At 40.4% G+C, this 17,913-nt stretch overlaps 1 protein-coding gene across 2 annotated transcripts in view; it reads right to left on the reverse strand.

The window, feature by feature from the left end:
* Nucleotides 1–17,913, reverse strand: part of actl6a (actin-like 6A) — a 31,637-nt gene that overhangs the window by 1,835 nt on the left and 11,889 nt on the right. The window contains exons 6-14 of one of the 2 annotated variants that reach the window (XM_067995307.1): nt 17,003–17,097; nt 16,574–16,680; nt 15,538–15,621; nt 9,227–9,316; nt 7,747–7,808; nt 7,261–7,375; nt 5,915–5,995; nt 3,538–3,633; nt 2,667–2,753 (exon numbers count right to left, since the gene is read on the reverse strand). In XM_067995307.1, the coding sequence (XP_067851408.1) occupies nt 2,667–2,753; nt 3,538–3,633; nt 5,915–5,995; nt 7,261–7,375; nt 7,747–7,808; nt 9,227–9,316; nt 15,538–15,621; nt 16,574–16,680; nt 17,003–17,097 (817 nt within the window). The remainder of the gene's footprint in view (nt 1–2,666; nt 2,754–3,537; nt 3,634–5,914; nt 5,996–7,260; nt 7,376–7,746; nt 7,809–9,226; nt 9,317–15,537; nt 15,622–16,573; nt 16,681–17,002; nt 17,098–17,913) is intronic. The other variant, XM_067995308.1, reaches the window with a different exon arrangement.

A 17,913-nucleotide genomic window follows, 5' to 3' on the forward strand; every position in this document is an offset into this window, starting at 1 on the left:
TAACTCATTCATTCCAAACTTTTAATGATTATGTAAGAATTGTTAATCCATCGGTGTAGATGTTATCAACTATATGGAGTCTGCCATGACACAGACACTGGATATAATTTAAGATTTTGCTACAAATTACACAGTATGTTATAAGAAAAGGGGATGATTTCAACTTTAAATTACTGAGGGCTCAGATGACCTTTATAAACCACTCCATATTCTGTGCTTCCCCCACAATGGGACTGTTGGTTTCTTCTGTGTAATATGAGCAGTGTAATATGACGGTACATGAGCAGTGGTGTTCATTTAGGGAGTTATTTTACAACTTTCAAAATAAATATATTCCACTGAGGAAAAAAGGGTGTAAAAGAAATGACAGCCATCCGTGGCTAAGTAAAGAAATCAAGGATAGTATCCGACTAAAAACAAGGACATATAAGGTAGCCAAACTTAGTGGGAGGATAGAAGATTGGGAATTCTTCAAAAGACAGCAAAAAGTAACTAAAGGATTGATTAAGAAAGGGAAGTTAGATTATGAAAAGAAATTAGCAAAAAATATAAAAACAGATAGCAAGAGTTTCTATAGTTATATAAAAAGAAAAAGGGTGGCTAAGGCAAACATAGGTCCCTTAGAGGATGAGACCGGGAAACATGGAGATGGCAAAAATGCTGAACAAATATTTTGTTTCAGTCTTTACAGTAGAGGACACTAAGAATATCCCAACACTGGACAAACAGGGGACTCTCGGGGGGGGAGGAGCTAAATACGATTAAAATCACTCAAGAGATGGTACTCAGTAAAATAATGGGACTCAAGGCGGATAAATCCCCTGGACCTGATGGCTTCCATCCTAGGGTCTTGAGGGAAGTGGCAGTAGGGATTGTGGATGCTTTGGTGATAGTTTTCCAAAATTCCCTGGACTCAGGAGAGGTCCCGGCAGATTGGAAAACTGCTAATGTAACACCGTTATTTAAAAAGGGTAGTAGGCAGAAGGCTGGAAATTATAGGCCAGTTAGCTTAACATCTGTGGTGGGTAAAATTTTGGAGTCTATTATTAAGGAGACAGTAACGGAACATTTAGATAAGCATAATTTAATAGGACAAAGTCAGCATGGCTTTATGAAGGGGAAGTCATGTCTGACAAATTTGCTTGAGTTCTTCGAGGATATAACGTATAGGGTGGATAAAGGGGAACCAGTGGACATAGTGTATTTAGACTTCCAGAAGGCATTCGACAAGGTGCCACATAAAAGATTATTACTTAAGATAAAAAATCACGGGATTGGGGGTAATATTCTGGCATGGGTGGAGGATTGGTTATCGAACAGGAAGCAGAGAGTTGGGATAAATGGTTCATTTTCGGACTGGCAACCAGTAACCAGTGGTGTTCCACAGGGGTCGGTGCTGGGTCCCCAACTCTTTACAATCTATATTAACGATTTGGAGGAGGGGACCGAGTGCAACATATCAAAATTTGCAGATGATACAAAGATGGGAGGGAAAGTAGAGAGTGAGGAGGACATAAAAAACCTGCAAGGGGATATAGACAGGCTGGGTGAGTGGGCGGAGATTTGGCAGATGCAATATAATATTGGAAAATGTGAGGTTATGCACTTTGGCAGGAAAAATCAGAGAGCAAGTTATTTTCTTAATGGCGAGAGACTGGAAAGTACTGCAGTACAAAGGGATCTGGGGGTCCTAGTGCAAGAAAATCAAAAAGTTGGTATGCAGGTGCAGCAGGTGATCAAGAAAGCCAACGGAATGTTGGCTTTTATTGCTAGGGGGATAGAATATAAAAACAAGGAGGTATTGCTGCAGTTATATAAGGTATTGGTGAGACCGCACCTGGAATACTGCATACAGTTTTGGTCTCCATACTTAAGAAAAGACATACTTGCTCTCGAGGCAGTACAAAGAAGGTTCACTCGGTTAATCCCGGGGATGAGGGGGCGGACATATGAGGAGAGGTTGAGTAGATTGGGACTCTACTCATTGGAGTTCAGAAGAATGAGAGGCGATCTTATTGAAACATATAAGATTGTGAAGGGTCTTGATCGGGTGGATGCAGTAAGGATGTTCCCAAAGATGGGTGAAACTAGAACTAGGGGGCATAATCTTAGAATAAGGGGCTGCTCTTTCAAAACTGAGATGAGGAGAAACTTCTTCACTCAGAGGGTGGTAGGTCTGTGGAATTTGCTGCCCCAGGAAGCTGTGGAAGCTACATCATTAGATAAATTTAAAACAGAAATAGACAGTTTCCTAGAAGTAAAGGGAATTAGGGGTTATGGGGAGCGGGCAGGAAATTGGACATGAAGCTGAGTTCGGATCGGTCAATGCCCTGTGGGTGGCGGAGAGGGCCCAGGGGCTATGTGGCCGGGTCCTGCTCCGACTTCTTGTGTTCTTTAGATTTGTGGTTGGGATCAGATCAGCCATGATCTTATTGAATGGCGGAGCAGGCTCGAGGGGCCGATTGGCCTACTCCTGTTCCAATTTCTTATGTTCTTATAACAAATATCATGGAAGAGGGGGAGTATTCAAGATAACATATAAAGTAGAGACTCAATATTTATGCAGAGTTTAACTCTTAATGCACAAAAAGTAAGGGAAAGTCAAAAATTTTAAAATGACATGTAAAATGCTTTAATTAGAAAAAGAAACAAAATTTACTGCTCACCAAAGAGGCTAGAATAGATCCACCAATCCAGGAGCTAAACCTGCGTTCCACTGTGGTGTTATTGGCCATCAGCTTCAAACGCATGCTCTGAAAACAGTATCATCGATTAGCCTAGGTTTTACTGACTGGTTAACTTCTGATCAACCATAAACAGTGGTGTATGTTAGAAAAATTATACTCTAGGTGAATTCCACAGTGCACAACAAAGTAGCAACATTCATTCAATATCTGCAGTGAGTTCTTGCTTTTTGGGGGGGTCAAAGGGGGGTGAAAAATAGATGACTACTGAATTTGCAAAAGTTCCTGACTTATAGTTTTCAAAATCTGATTTTATGCATATGGATATAAAATTACAAAATCAGAGAAATAATCTGAAAATGAGATCCTTCTGTTCCCTTAGTTCTAATCCCAACATCAAACCTGCTAACAAAGGGTACGCTATTGTATCGCAGAAGGACTTCCACCTTGCTGAGGCTGAACGCCAACTCTCTGATGACTTCTCATAGCCCAAAGGGAGATTGGAGACCACTACCAAACATAAATATTTCTGGGAAATAATGGTCTTATGTCAGCTAAAGCGAGTGACCAACTACAACTGGCCTACAATTCCCAGAATGGCACAATACAAGAATGTACAGTGTAGGGAACAGTAGATCTGTTGGCCTTAATAATTAGGTACCAAAACTCACTGCTAAAAGAAAAATTAATATCTGTAAAAATACTGCTACTTTGTATACCAGTGCAGAATGTCTCTTAGGGGTTTCTTCAGCAAACAAATCACATGTTTGTAGACTCTAGTAAAAGTTATTAATCTATTAGCCATAAATCTAATAGGTTCACTTCTGAGAGATTGTACATAACTGATACTCACAGGTGGAGTTTTCTGGGAAAGCTCCCTGTTCAACCGGTCTGTAAAGCTCTGAATCAATGTGTTTCCACCTGCTGCAATCACACTGCCATATAATCCCTGAGAAAAATATCCAAAATAGCAGTTATAGTTTAAAGAAATAACATCCATTTGTTAGGAATACATCTTATTTTTACTACACCCCTCCCCCCACCAAAAGTACTTTCCAATAGAAAATAGGAGGAGTAGGCCATTCGGTCCTTCGAGCCAGCTCCACCATTCAATATAATCATGGCTGATCCTCTATCTCAATATCATATTCCCGCTCTCTCCCCATACCCCTTGATGCCTTTTGTGTCTAGAAATCTATCTAGCTCCTGCTTAAATAAATTCAGTGACTTGGCCTCCACAGCCTTCTGTGGTAGAGAATTCCACAGGTTCACCACCCTCTAACTGAAGAAATTTCTCCTCATCTCAGTCCTAAATGTCCTACCCCATATCCTGAGACTGTGACCCCTCATTCTGGACCCCCCAGCGAGGAGAAACATCCTCCCTGCATCCAGTCTGTCTAGTCTTGTCAGAATTTTATATGTTTCAATGAGATCGACTCTCATTCTTCTAAACTCGAGTGAATACAGGCCGAGTCAACCCAATCTCTCCTCATATGACAGTCCTGCCATCCCAGGAATCAGTCTGTTGAACCTTTGCTGCACTCCCTCAATGGCAAGTATATCCTTTCTTAGGTAAGGAGACCAAAACTGCACACAATACTCCAGGTGTGGTCTCACCAAGGCCCTGTAAAACTGCAGTAAGACATCCTTGCTCCTGTACTCAAATCCTCTTGCAATGAAGGCCAACATACCATTTGCTTTCCTAACTGCTTGCTGCACCTGCATGTTTGCTTTCAGTGACTGGTGTACAAGGACACCCAGGTCCCTTTGTCCATCAACATTCCCCAATCTATCACCATTTAAATAATACTCTGCCTTTCCTTCCGAAGTAGATAACTTCACATTTATCCACGTTATACTGCATCTGCCATGTATTTGCCCACTCACTCAACTTGTCTAAATCACCTTGAAGCCTCTTTGCATCCTTCTCACAACCCCACCTAGTTTTGTGTCGTCAGCAAACTTGGAAATATTACATTCGGTTCCCTCATCCAAATCATTGATATTGTGAATAGCTGGGGCCCAAGCACTGATCCCTGCGGTACCCCACTAATCACTGCCTGCCACCCAGAAAAAGACCCATTTATCCCTTAGTAATCAACAGCCTCTCAATCCTACTAGGTAGCAGCTGTCTGACAAAAGGAGATAAAGTGAAGAGATGGTCAAAAACCTTGGATAAAAGTAGCAACTTTCTAGCTGGGATACACTAGAATACAAATATTACCGGAGGCTGGGATTCATGCACTGTGCTGCATTAGACTGTTGTAGTAAGATTTTTAAGATGAGAGCTTCTGATTATAAGCAGTACTGATAAATGTGTCTTCAAAGAAATACAAGAACATGCTGAAATTACTAATTGTACTGAGTTTTAGAACATGTTTTAAATTCCTGAGAACATTAACTCAGTCAGTGTTTCTTATTTGAAGAGATGCTCCATGGGTGTCCAGTCACAAAAAGATTGAGGTTTATAAGGGCAATTAATTACATATATTATTCAATGGGGGTCTAGCCATATGAATGTCACATGTGGAATACAACAAGCCAGAATATCTTAAATGGAAATCTTGAAGCTTATTTTTGCATAATTTCCTTTGGGCTGAGGAAGGAATTCAGATTTTTTTTCTTGTTTAAGCATTTTGTTGTAGTTATTTTGTCTTCACAGGAACATACAGTACAAGCTATATACAGATCGTTTGGAAGGATTGGATTCAGTAGTCTTCAAATGCTTAATTAATCATGTAACATGAAAGGCAAATAGAATCATGGAATGTTACAGTATAGAAGGATACCACTCAGTCCATAGCACCTGTGCCAGCTCTCAAAGAGCTATTCACTTACATTGTGGTTGAGTAAATATAACAAAAGCTCTGTTCAATTGTGAATTTTAAGGACCATTGGTTTGATTATTCAAACTATGTGCCTGAATTCATCTGCAATAATTAGATTAGTCTAATAATTAGCATTGATTTTAGATATAAATAAGTTGTATCAAAAACAGAAAATGCTGGAAATACATAACAGGTCTATCAGCATCTGTGAAGGGAAAGAAAGACATGTTAATGTTTGGATGAAAACCCAAGAGCGTTCTTTTTTCTTTTCAGATGGTGATGGACTCTTCTGTATTTCCAGCATGTTGTTTGTTTCAGATTTTCAGCATTCAGGTTTTTTAAAAAATTTCCTTATAAAGCAACAAGCTTTGCTGTATGGTCACTGTGGTTACAAGCACTCACCGGTCTAATATCAATGTCACACATTCCAACACTTGTGGTCACCACGTGGCTGACACCTAGCATTGTATTTCCAGATAAACCCTGATAGTACAGAAATAAACCTGAGTGTTAAAGTGAAGAAACACAGCTGTTCATAATTCAGCTGGATAGTTACAAACATTGGTACATTTTACATGATCCAAAAAAGCATAATGGTAATGCTAAATGTTTGGGGGGGTTTTTTGAAGTTCAATATGCCTACAGAAGAGAAATAAAACCATAAGACTGCACACAAAAGAACTAGCAGTTTGCTCCACCAATAGTTCAGATGTCATCCAATACATTAGCCAAGTAGCCATTCTTCATGTGTGCACCTAGACATTTTGGGAGTAATTTTAACCTAGCTGGTTGAGGAGGAGGAGGAGGAGGGGGGGGGGGGCGGGGAAAGGGCATAAAATGGATGGCTGATTTGATCTGGTCAATTTCTCACCAGACAGGTTAGGTTAAAATTACCCCTGTTGAAAGGTTCAGCAGGGTAGTCAACCAGAATCAAGCAAAATAGCTGAATCAAATTCTGTCCAATGAATGTACAAGTAGACTTTCCAACAGGAGTTGCCAATAGCAATTAGGAGCAAGAAATCTTGTTGATTCTTCCTTTACTTAGTTCCAGGGGTGCTGAAGATAATTGTAGTACACACCAGGGATTTAACATGGTATATGATTTAGTTCCACACTAGGAGCATAGTTATCAACTAAGCCATCGGGGTGGAAGAATTAGAGGTTTTAATTAACAATTCATGGCTTCTACAGTCTAAAACCAGCTCCTGACCCACAACCAATTTTTAAAAAGTCCAATACTCCGACAAATCCAATCAGTTCTTTTTTTTAATTACCTTGCACATATTTAATTTTGGGGGGTGGGGGAGAAGAGGAGGAGGAAAAAAAAAATCAAAGGCAAAAATAAAAAATTTAAAGTCAGATGAACATTTAAATAGAAGGCGGCCCAAATGATTAACTGAGTTATTCATCTCACGTGCTGTTTGTGGGATTTTGCTGTTTGTAAATTGGCTGCTGTATTTGCCTACATAACAGTGACTACAGTCCAAAGATAGTTTAATGGATATGAACCACTTTGGGATGTAAGGAAGAAGCGATATGGCAATATATAAATTTCCTTTTCTATATATTTCTGTATAACTGGACATCAAGTTTCTAGTTTAAAAAAATGTAACACATTCTCTCTCCTCATATATATGCTAGCTATAAATGTTTTTTCTATTAAATGAATTATTTTTGTTTTCATCTGCTCATTATTAAATCCACTATGAAGCTCTTCACAAAAGTTTCTTCCCCTTTCAGTTCAGTACCTTGACATTGGAAGGATCAAACAAGCCTTCTGGAATTCTCAGTCGCTCAGCCCCAAAATCACAGTTATAGCCATTAGGAAATTCATAATGAACAGTAGGCATCTGTGCAGCCACTCTGTGGAGATAAAGGGAGAGCTCCATACTTTCAATTCAGACAGAATAGAACAAAACAGCCCAACCTAATCATAATAGTAAACAATTTTACAACACCAAGTTATAGTCCAACGATTTTTATTTGAAATCTACAAGCTTTTGGAGGCTTGTAGATAAATGCGTAGGCTTCAAGGAGCTCCTGACATTTACCCGAGGAAGGAGGAAGCCTCCAAAAGCTTGTAGATTTCAAATAAAAATCGTTGGACTATAACTTGGTGTTGTAAAATTGTTTACAATTGTCAACTCCAGTCCATCACCGGCATCTCCACATCATAATCATAATAGTGAAGTCATGAGGAAATTAACTTAAATGTTAAGATTTCTGTTACTTACTGTTCATCATACGACGAATCAGACACCTGGAGTACTGAAGCTTGGAAATCCTGAATCACTTCCTGCAAATTGATAGGAGCTATCAATCACCTTGCATTTCCTGTCACTTAGATCCTGTAACACTTTCCTATCACGCATTTACCGACATAATGAAACTTACCTATTAATCTCACGTACCTGATTGCATCACTCAAAGCTTGGTCTTGAAAGTAGGTGATACAATTGCTTACTGATCTCTGAGATATCCCAGCTCATTTCCAAGTTAGGTTGCATTGTTATCCATAACTCCACCTGTCTTAGTGCAGCTAAAATTGGGCTTGTGGCCCAATGCTGACTGACCCCGCCATTCTCCCACCTCTCACAGCTGCCATCTTCTGCTAAAACTGTACCCTGACCCAGTGCTGCTTGCAGTTCCTCCACCCAACTGGAGGCAACAGCTGCCACAACCAGACCCCAATCCCACTCCCAAAAGCCCTAATCTCAGCCATTGGAGGATGTATTGAAAGGGTTTCCCCAGCAGCGGCTTGAGGGAAACTTGCATTAACAATGGATATTGTTACACGCCAGCTCCGCACATATTGTGAGTCTATGCTCACGAAAGAAAGATGCTCAGACCCCTTACGGGAATGACTGATACCACTGTGTCCAAGAAGGTATCGATGGCAGACCCGAAATTTGTAACAGGCTCCCCAGATCACTGCCAAGGAAACCTATTAAGAAAAGCTCGCATTCCTGTCCACCACCAGAGCAAGACATCCCCCTGCCAAGCACCCAAGGATCTCCCGCCATTGTTGACCTGCGACCAAGAAAACCCCCTTCATCCTTCTTTTGTCAGTGATGGTCCACAACCCCTTCCCATTGCTCCCAAACACCATGATCACCCCTTCACAGTGCTGCCACAACCTGCATTCCAGTTCTTCCAAAGCCTCACCCTCTCCAGTGCTCCTACATCCCATGACACCAGCTTCCAAAGCACATGATCACCCTCAACATTACCAAACCACAAGATTCCGATTACTGCAACACAATTCCAACAACCTAACTCCTACCATCTTTTCTTGTATCCTTGACTTTAAAAATGAGATAAAATTAATTACATAGTTAAACAGACATCTAACAGTAACTAAGGCCACAGATTTACACATTCCATGCAAATATGCACAGAATAATCAAGGCCACAGATTTACAGTTTCCATGCAAATATGCACACAATCAAGAAATTCAAGCCCAAAAAAAAATCACTGACATGCCTACAATAAAAATGCAATTGATTTAATCACCGTAAATCAGTGCCACTCATTAAGATTTGTACATTGTAGTGTAAGACATCATATGCTCCAACTCAACGAACAATGTTGCAGGATATCCACTATACACCAGAACTCAAAATCATTACTTCTTTATAATAAGCCTAAACCAATTAGTGAAAGTGCTACTCATTTCCTACATTCTTTCAATGAACTGGGTTAATACTACTTACATTACACATGTAGTTGTGCCAGGACCGTGTGACCTGAGGTAGTTTCTCTTTCTTCTTCCAATTAGGAGGAGACCCCTCACGCACCGACTCCTAAGAGAGCAGCAGTGGGAACAAAACGTTACTCATTTTCATTTTTCGCCACTGCTTCAACTCTATAGAAGCAGCACAAATCACATTGTATGCGTTCTCCCAACTATGAGTATTATTATTTATTGCATAGTCAGAAGCACAAAGTAGTAGCTCTCCCAATGACTTGGTAGGGAAAAGCACTCCCTGGCGTAATACTAAGGTGAATAAACCAGAAAGCCCAGCATTTGAATTCCTATCTGTACCGAGTTACCTAGCTCATCTGAGGCAACAATTCAGCTACTGCAATTGATCTTAGAACTAAACACAGAAAATCAGCCAGGATTCCCGCTCCTCGTTGTTATTTAGCGATCCTTGCTGGAAGATGCAAATTTAGGGCTAGGCTCTGGCCCAGCTATTATTCCTTCCACTGTCAGAGGGCCTGCCTACGCCCTGTCTAGATGCATGAAAAATGGCTAATTGGACGAAGTACTGAAGGGCTGCCAATGTCTGTGGAACAGCACCTCAAGCAACCGTCAGTGCCTTCAGGAAAGGAGGGAAGAAAAATTAACAAAAAAATAAAACTGGAAATAGTGATCAAGGTGGAGTTACCAAATGGCACACGAATGATCAAACAATCCAATTCCCACAAGCCAACTTACCAAAATTGGCAATCAGTTTGTAACAAGGGAGATTACTCACCTTTAGATGTACTTGACATTATTCTACAATGAAAACATACCCCCATACCCCTGGAGTAAGTCCCCCATCCTGCCAGATAAAATAAAAGGGTCAGTGGTCTGTTTGAGAGCCCTCAGAGGTATGGCCTTGTGATCGTCTCCTTAGAGTACTATTAGTAGTGGCAGGAATCCTCAGTGCCAGAGCATTAACATGAGGTCACCAAGTGAGCAATGGGAAACCATGGGCAAGATTTGACTATGAATGGGTGAAAATCTAGTCCTAACTGCTTTCTTTAGTACAAGGGCTTTTATTTTGTAACTATACAAAAATACATGGAACGAGGAAAGGAAATTTTGCCAATCCAGCCTACTCGTTCCACAGCCCACTTACAATCCACTATCATGGACTCTCTACCTAACTCATTGAATCTCACGAGGAAAGGTTCTGAAAATTTTAATTCCATCCTTAATGTAAATCAAGTAAAACTCTGGAAGACCTACTTAACCTCATTTAGTCAATTATAAGGTGCACATTACAGTTGTGTTAGGACATACTGACCATGAAAATGGCAAACATTTAAAGAAATATTTCATAATTCTCAACGAATACACATTCCATTGAGAAATAAAAACTCCACAGAAAAAGTGATCCATCCGTGGTTAATTAAAGAAGTTAAGGATAGTATTAGGTTAAAAGATGCTTATACTGTTGCCAAGAAGAGCAGTAAGCCTGAGGATTGGGAGAGTTTTAGAAACCAGCAATGGATGACCAAAAAATAGATAGAGGGAGAAAATAGAACGAGAGTAAACTAGCAAGAAATATAAAAAGAGTGCAAGAGCTTCTACAAGTATGTAAAAAGGAAGAGAGCAGCGAAAGTAAACGTGGGTCCCTTAGAGGCTGAGACAGGAGAATTTATAATGGGGTAAAGGAAATGGCAGAGATGTTAATAAAACATTTTGTATCTGTCTTCACAGTAGAAGGCACAAAAACATACCAGAAATAGTGGGGAACCAAAGGTCTAATGAGAGTGAGGAACTTAAAGTAATTAATATTAGTAAAGAAAAAGTACTGGAGAAATTAATGGGACTAAAAGCCGACAAATCCCCTGGATCTGATGGCCTACATTCTAGGATTCTAAAAGAGGTGGCTGCAGAGATAGTGAATGCATTGATTTTGATCTTCCAAAATTCCCTAGATTCTAGAATGATCCCAGTGGATTGGAAGGTAGCAAATGTAACCCCCCCGATTCAAGAAAGGAGGGAGAGAAAAAAAAACAGGGAACTACAGGCCAGTTGGCCTGACATCAGTCGTCAGGAAAATGCTGGAATCCATTATTGAGGACATGGTAACAGGGCACTTAGAAAATCATAATATGATTAGGCAGAGTCAACATGGTTTTATGAAAGGGTATTGGACAAATGTATTATTTTTGAGGATGTAACTAACAGGATAGATAAAGGGGAACCAGTGGATATAGTGTATTTGGATTTTCAAAAGGCATTCGATAAGGTGCCACATGAAAGGTTGTTACACAAGGGCTCATAGGGTTGGGGGTAATACATTAGCATGGATAAAGAATTGGTTAACGGACAGAAAACAGAGAGTAGGAATAAATGGGTAATTTTCAGGTTGGCAGGCTGTAATTAGTGGGGTGCCGCAAGGATCAGTGCATGGGCCTCAGCTATTAACAATCTATGCTAATAAGAACATAAGAAATAGGGGCAGGAGTAGGCCAATCGGCCCCTCGAGCCTGCTCCGCCATTCAATAAGATCATGGCTGATCTGATCCTAATCTCAAATCTAAATTCATGTCCAATTTCCCGCCCACTCCCCGTAACCCCTAATTCCCTTTACTTCTAGGAAACTGTCTATTTCTGTTTTAAATTTATTTAATGATGTAGCTTCCACAGCTTCCTGGGGCAGCAAATTCCACAGACCGACTACCCTCTGAGTGAAGAAGTTTCTCCTCATCTCAGTTTTGAAAGAGCAGCCCCTTATTCTAAGATTATGTCCCCTAGTTCTAGTTTCACTTAGATGACTTAGATGAAAGGACAGAGTGTAATGTATCCAAGTTTGCTAACGATACAAAGCTAGGTGGGAAAGTAGGCTGTGAGGAGGACACAAAGAGCCTGCAGGGGGTATAGACAGGTTAAGTGAGTGGGCAAGAAGGTGGCAGATAGAGTATAATGTGGGGAAATGTGAGGTTATGCACTTTGGTAGGAAGAATAGAAAAACAGAATATTTTTTAAATGGTGAGAAACTATTAAATTTTGGTGTTGATGGATTTGGGTGACCTTGCACACGAAACATAGAAAGTTAACATGCAGGTACAGCAAACAATTAGGAAGGCAAATGGTATGTTAGCCTTTATTGCAAGGGAGTTGGAGTACAAGAATAAGGAAGTCTTACTACAATTGTACAGGGTTTTGGGAGACCACACCTGGAGTACTGTGTGCAGTTTTGGTCTCCTTATCTAAGGAAGCATACACTTGTTTTAGAGGCGGTGCAACAAAGGTTCACTAGATTGATTTCTGGGAGGAGAGGGTTGTCCTATGAGGAGAGATTGAGTAGAATGGGCCTATACTTTCTGGAGTTTAGAAGAATGAGAGGTGATCTCATTGAAACATAAGAATCTGAGAGAGTTTGACAGGATAGATGCTGAGAGGCTATTTCCCCTGGCTGGAAAGTCTAGAACTAGGGGGCATAGTCTCAGGATAAGGGATCGGCCATTTAGGACTGAGATGAGGAGAAATTTCTTCACTCAGAGGGTTGTGAATCTTTGGAATTTTCTACTCCAGAGGGCTCTGGATGCTTAGTCGTTGAGCATATTCAAGACTAAGATCGATAGATTTTTGGACACTAAGGGAATCAAGGGATATGGAGATCGGGCGAGAAAGCAGAGTTGAGGTAGAAAATCAGCCATGATCTTATTGAATGGCGGAGCAGGCTCAAGGGACCGTATGGCCTACTCCTGTTCCTATTTCTTATGTTCTTATGAAAATCCCAGGTTCAATCCCAGATCTGGGCAGGTAAAATAGATCTCAGCAAGAGCATTACAAGTTTCCTGTGTTAAATATTCGGGGTGGCAGTGTCAGGCAGGCTTCCAAGGTCTTAGTGGCTGCTATCCAACAATTTCCTCCTCCTCCCCCCTCAACAAATAAGTCCCGGCCTGTGTGGATGCTGAGTGGGCTTAGATGAGATTCCCTGGTGCCCTTCCCCGCATGGTAAAATAGCCTACCGATATTTACTGTCTAGGCTGAAGCAAGTTATCAGAGGGGTATTGACATTTATGGATCTGCCCACTAGCACAGACCAGGAAGTATACGACATGAAGCACACCTTAATTTGAAGAATGAGGACTACTACACCTAATGAGTAATTTACCGTACTTCTTCATTAATTCTGTTCCATATACCATGTATAACAAGTACTAAAGCAATAACTTGTAAAATGAGTTCTCCTGCCTCCATGTGCTAAGGGCTAAAGTAAAATAAAACACCATCAAACTACATGTCTATTTTGATAGGACAGTCAAGGCAGTAATGCCTAGTATATGTATGTGTAGCATTCCACATAGCTGTTATGCAGAAGTCATGCAAGTATATGCAATGCAAGTTAAACTATGACATTGTGTCTAATCTAGTGGAATGCCAGTGTTTTGGTCTCATAGGACATACATAGCTGGTAGATTTTCTGAGGCTCTTTCAAAATAAAAGTCAAGGTCCCTTATGCAACATCTGTTCCCAATCAGGCTTCTCAACCACTAGATAAGAGAAGGAATACAAGATTTTGGGTCATGTGGAGGAAAAAACAACCAAGCAACCAAAGGAGACTGTCCAACAGAGAGAGCACACGTAAAAGTGACAGCAAGAGCAACACATGCAGAAAAAGTAAAAGAGTCTCAAGGAATTTCCCTCAGCCAGGTAAAAGGCAGAGTTGGGTGCTGTGAATACCCCAATATACATGAGATGAAGTCCTTTGGAGGCACGAGAATCAAAGGATAAAATGTTAATCCTGGCTCCAGCCTGCAAAATCCTTCCATTTGTAATTGTACAGCTACTAAATAAAATCTTTATGAAAAGCTACAATTTTCTGAATAGAACTGCTTTTGAGACTTGAAATCTGCTCTGTATGGATGAACAATAAGAAATTGGAACACCAGGACAGCAAGGTCATATCAAGATCACCTCTGACCTCTTCCTCCAGATCAGGTCCAAAGTTGATTTCAAGCCCTTTCAGGGGAACTGGCTGAGAAGTACCTCCAAACATGAGGCTACAGTTATATTATGAAGCCATGGGTCGCATCTGCCACAGACTGAAACATCTACAAGCCATGGATGTGAAAGGCAGCTTTGATGTTGCCCACCATGTCAGATTGAGGTTGGAGTTCGTGGAATCAGTGAGCCTAGGATAAGATGCATATGTGGATGAACAGCAACAAGAAAAGCCCATTATGAGGTTTCAAAGGCTGTTCAAAGCCTTTCATCTACTCTACAGTCAGTGGTATCCTAAGGTCACAGTGCTGTTGCATGGGCAAGTCAACTTGTGAGTAATGAAACTAATGCCTTGGCAGGTGATCATAGATCAATTAATTCATTAATAAGTCCTGGTTTAGTTCAGCTAGCACAAAAAAGAAAATTAAAGAATAATTGCTCAATTGCTGAGGGAGCTGGGATCTAACCTCCAGCAAATCAAATGTTCAAAAATGTCCGTTTTTAAAATGAAAGGGACAGAGGCAGCTTAATCAGATTAGGCATCATGGTAGTTAGCCAAATAGTACTGAGCCTCCTCCCTCAGACTAGACCGAATCAGAGGAATTCTACAAAAGTTTGAAAGTTGGATCAGTAACACATTTAGCCTGGACAAATACTGCCATTTTGGAAAGCAACTGAATGTTCAAAAGAAGCCTCATATACAAGTTGCAGAAGCAGCCTATTTAACAACAGACTGAGATGGGAAATACTAAACACAAATGGGCACCTCAATGATGGAGCTGACTAATTCACAAGCCAAATTAGGTGGTTATAAGAAACCAGGAGTACCTAAAACCATCAATAAGGTCATCCATGAGAAAGGGTTTATCGGTTTTTTTTCTCCCATTACTGAGAAACTGAGGTGAAGAACCAAGACCCATGATGCAGGACACGAAGACTGAAAAGATTAGGAACAAACAAGATAAATCAAGATGTGCAATTAGGTGATGCCAAGCTGGAGTTTTAATATCCCATAGGAAGAAAAGAAGACAAAGGATAATGTTGTCATTAACCAACAAGGAAAGGTGCTGCTTGGGCCAAGAGAAAGAATATGACACATAAAAATGAGGGAAGCATCATTCCAGCCCCAATTCCAAATGTGTGCATCCCATAGAGGCTGAAACTCTCACTGAAGTGCCAGCACAGCAGCAGAACCCTTAGACAAGACTGGAGATGTTATGGAGCTACTTGAAGGCACTGGTTCTGCTAAAGCCCAAAGTATCGCATGTGAGGTAATAAGGCCTTTTGTAGCTTGCTGGGTTTATCTTTTTTCTTCACATATGCCTTTTTATCAGAAGGTTTTGCCTTTACCTGAACAGATTTTGAAGCCAATGAGGACTGTAATGTGGGCATCTCAGCAGGCTTTGAAGCTGAAAGTTTTCTGGTAGTGTTGACCTGAGGAGTATAGAAAATGCAGAAGAAACTACCACAAAACTTGATGATTGGTGATTTCTTGCCTTACATCCAGCGTATCTATGTTTATATAGTCTTGTGTCGACCACACACCTGGCACATACCAGATGTCACACTTCGTTACACATACAATCTTGAATAAAAATAAGCTAGCCATTGACCTGCAACCTGAAATTTACAAGCAGTTACCAAAAGCCCTCCGACTGACATTAACAGTTCATAAATACCTATAAAGGCCTAGATCAGATTAGCAACTACAAATCATAAATCTGCTTCAGACCCAAGGCTAACCATGAGCAATGCCACAGGAGATCAGCTAGTGTTAAACAAAAACATTCCATGTTGATTATGTGCTCTTGATACAGAAAGATCCACGAATCTCACTTGTTTCAGAAGGGCTCATGGCAACTCTTCTACAATGGCCATGAAAAAAAAGGAGTTCCATCTGGGCTGACCTCAGTTGCTCGCATTCACCTACTGCTAAAATAAAGTTGCTATGGAATCTAAGGATTAGTAAAGCTCCAATTATATTTAAAATTTTGTTCACTGCACCCTGACAAGTCACAACATCAGTTTACAATACAGAAATGTCTTACATCTCAGGTGAAGTATTGAACCTCAGGTGCATGTACTACCTGTGGAAAGCAGGAATTTGGCCAAGTAAAGGGCATAGACGGTGAAAAGAAATATGATCAACAATTCCCAGTCAGAATGTTCGTGCTAAATCTAATTTCAAATGAATCCTCAAGATTTACAAAACTGGAAAGTGAAGCACACCTTATTTCCAAAAATAATTAGTTATCTGTTACTTTGAATATACAGTGGACATTGTTTTCAAACATTTACGTGTTTCAACTAAAAGCTGCATTGTTTATATTATAAAAGGAGTGTTATATATATATTTATAGAATTATACGCTTTGGTTTTCCCTCACCTTTGAAGCAATCATGTATGGTGGGATTATTTCCACATTCAGTTCCTGAAACAGTTCCCTGCATTGCATGGAGATAAAGTCTCCTGCGAGTGGTGACTTAACAATGCCTGAAATTATAATCAGAAAAAAATACATTGGTTCTACCATACAGATGGAAGGCAGCATTTGGTTAATGAAGGATAGTGCTTACATAAGAATGGCCTGATGTGCATTCAACAAAAATAAATATTTGCTTTAAGGTTTGTGATAAAGCAACAAAGGGAACCGGGCATGCAGGTGGTATGAGAGGGAGCCGGTGGGGGTTGGGGGGGGGGGGGGGAATGGAGGGAGGTACTAGTGGTTAATTCACTTAATAGAAGAGCCTCTTCAAAAGGTATCAGGTTTAAATGGTTCATTTCATATTTCATCCAGGTCCGCATTTTTCCTTACTTTGCTGAAGAACGTATCCATCATGTACTGGAATAGCTGTGGTGTGTGTGGCTCCACTATCTAACACCAAGCCTGTAGAGCGGCCATTTGCAAATCTAACACAAAGTGAAGGAAAAAAAAAAGACACAGGAAACTGAAATACAAAGTGAGGCCATTCCACAATGGGACTTTAATTCAGCTTGCATTTTCAATAACAGACAATCTGTGCTATATTTCCATAAGAGTACTAATCAGGCAATCTGACGTCTTTGAGTAACTGCACCCTATGGGGTCATACTGAACCATATGGACCAAGAACGCTCCACATTTGATCACTGATAGATTATAAGTTTACAGGTCTCAGCTAAAGCAGTAGTGAAGCTCTACAATTGGTTTCAGTATCCTGAGATTTGGGGGGAGGTGGGGGGGTTGGCAGCAGGGAAAATCTGCCAGGATCAGGCTCAACTGTGATTTGCTGCCCACTCTTCAATCATTAAATTGCTTTCTAAAGCTTGCCATCTCTGCTCACCAGTGAAATATAGGCACTGAACAAGATACCAGATCACAGCCCGTATCTGAGAAATGGTACCCCAACACAATGGGAGGTGTGGAGGCAAAAAGTGTGTTGACTGATTACTTTAACTTTAGTATGTACATCTAGTTATTACCGATCAATCAGTTTGAAATGATAACAGCAGGGAATCAAATAACCACTCATCTTTAACACAGCCAAATATATATATATACATACTGTTACCTGTTCCTGGAATAAATAGGCAATTCCTTTAAAAAAAATCTGTATTTGCTAACTTTTGACAGGTGGGACTTAACTTTCAACTCCCAATATCCTGTTAAGAGTTTGTTCGGAGCAATCTAGTAGGATAAGGCAGTGTAGCAACACACAGGTTTGAACTTGGTTCCCCACAGTGGAT

Source organism: Heptranchias perlo, chromosome 13 (genome assembly GCF_035084215.1).
Source record: "Heptranchias perlo isolate sHepPer1 chromosome 13, sHepPer1.hap1, whole genome shotgun sequence".
NCBI classification, from domain to species: Eukaryota; Metazoa; Chordata; class Chondrichthyes; order Hexanchiformes; family Hexanchidae; genus Heptranchias; species Heptranchias perlo.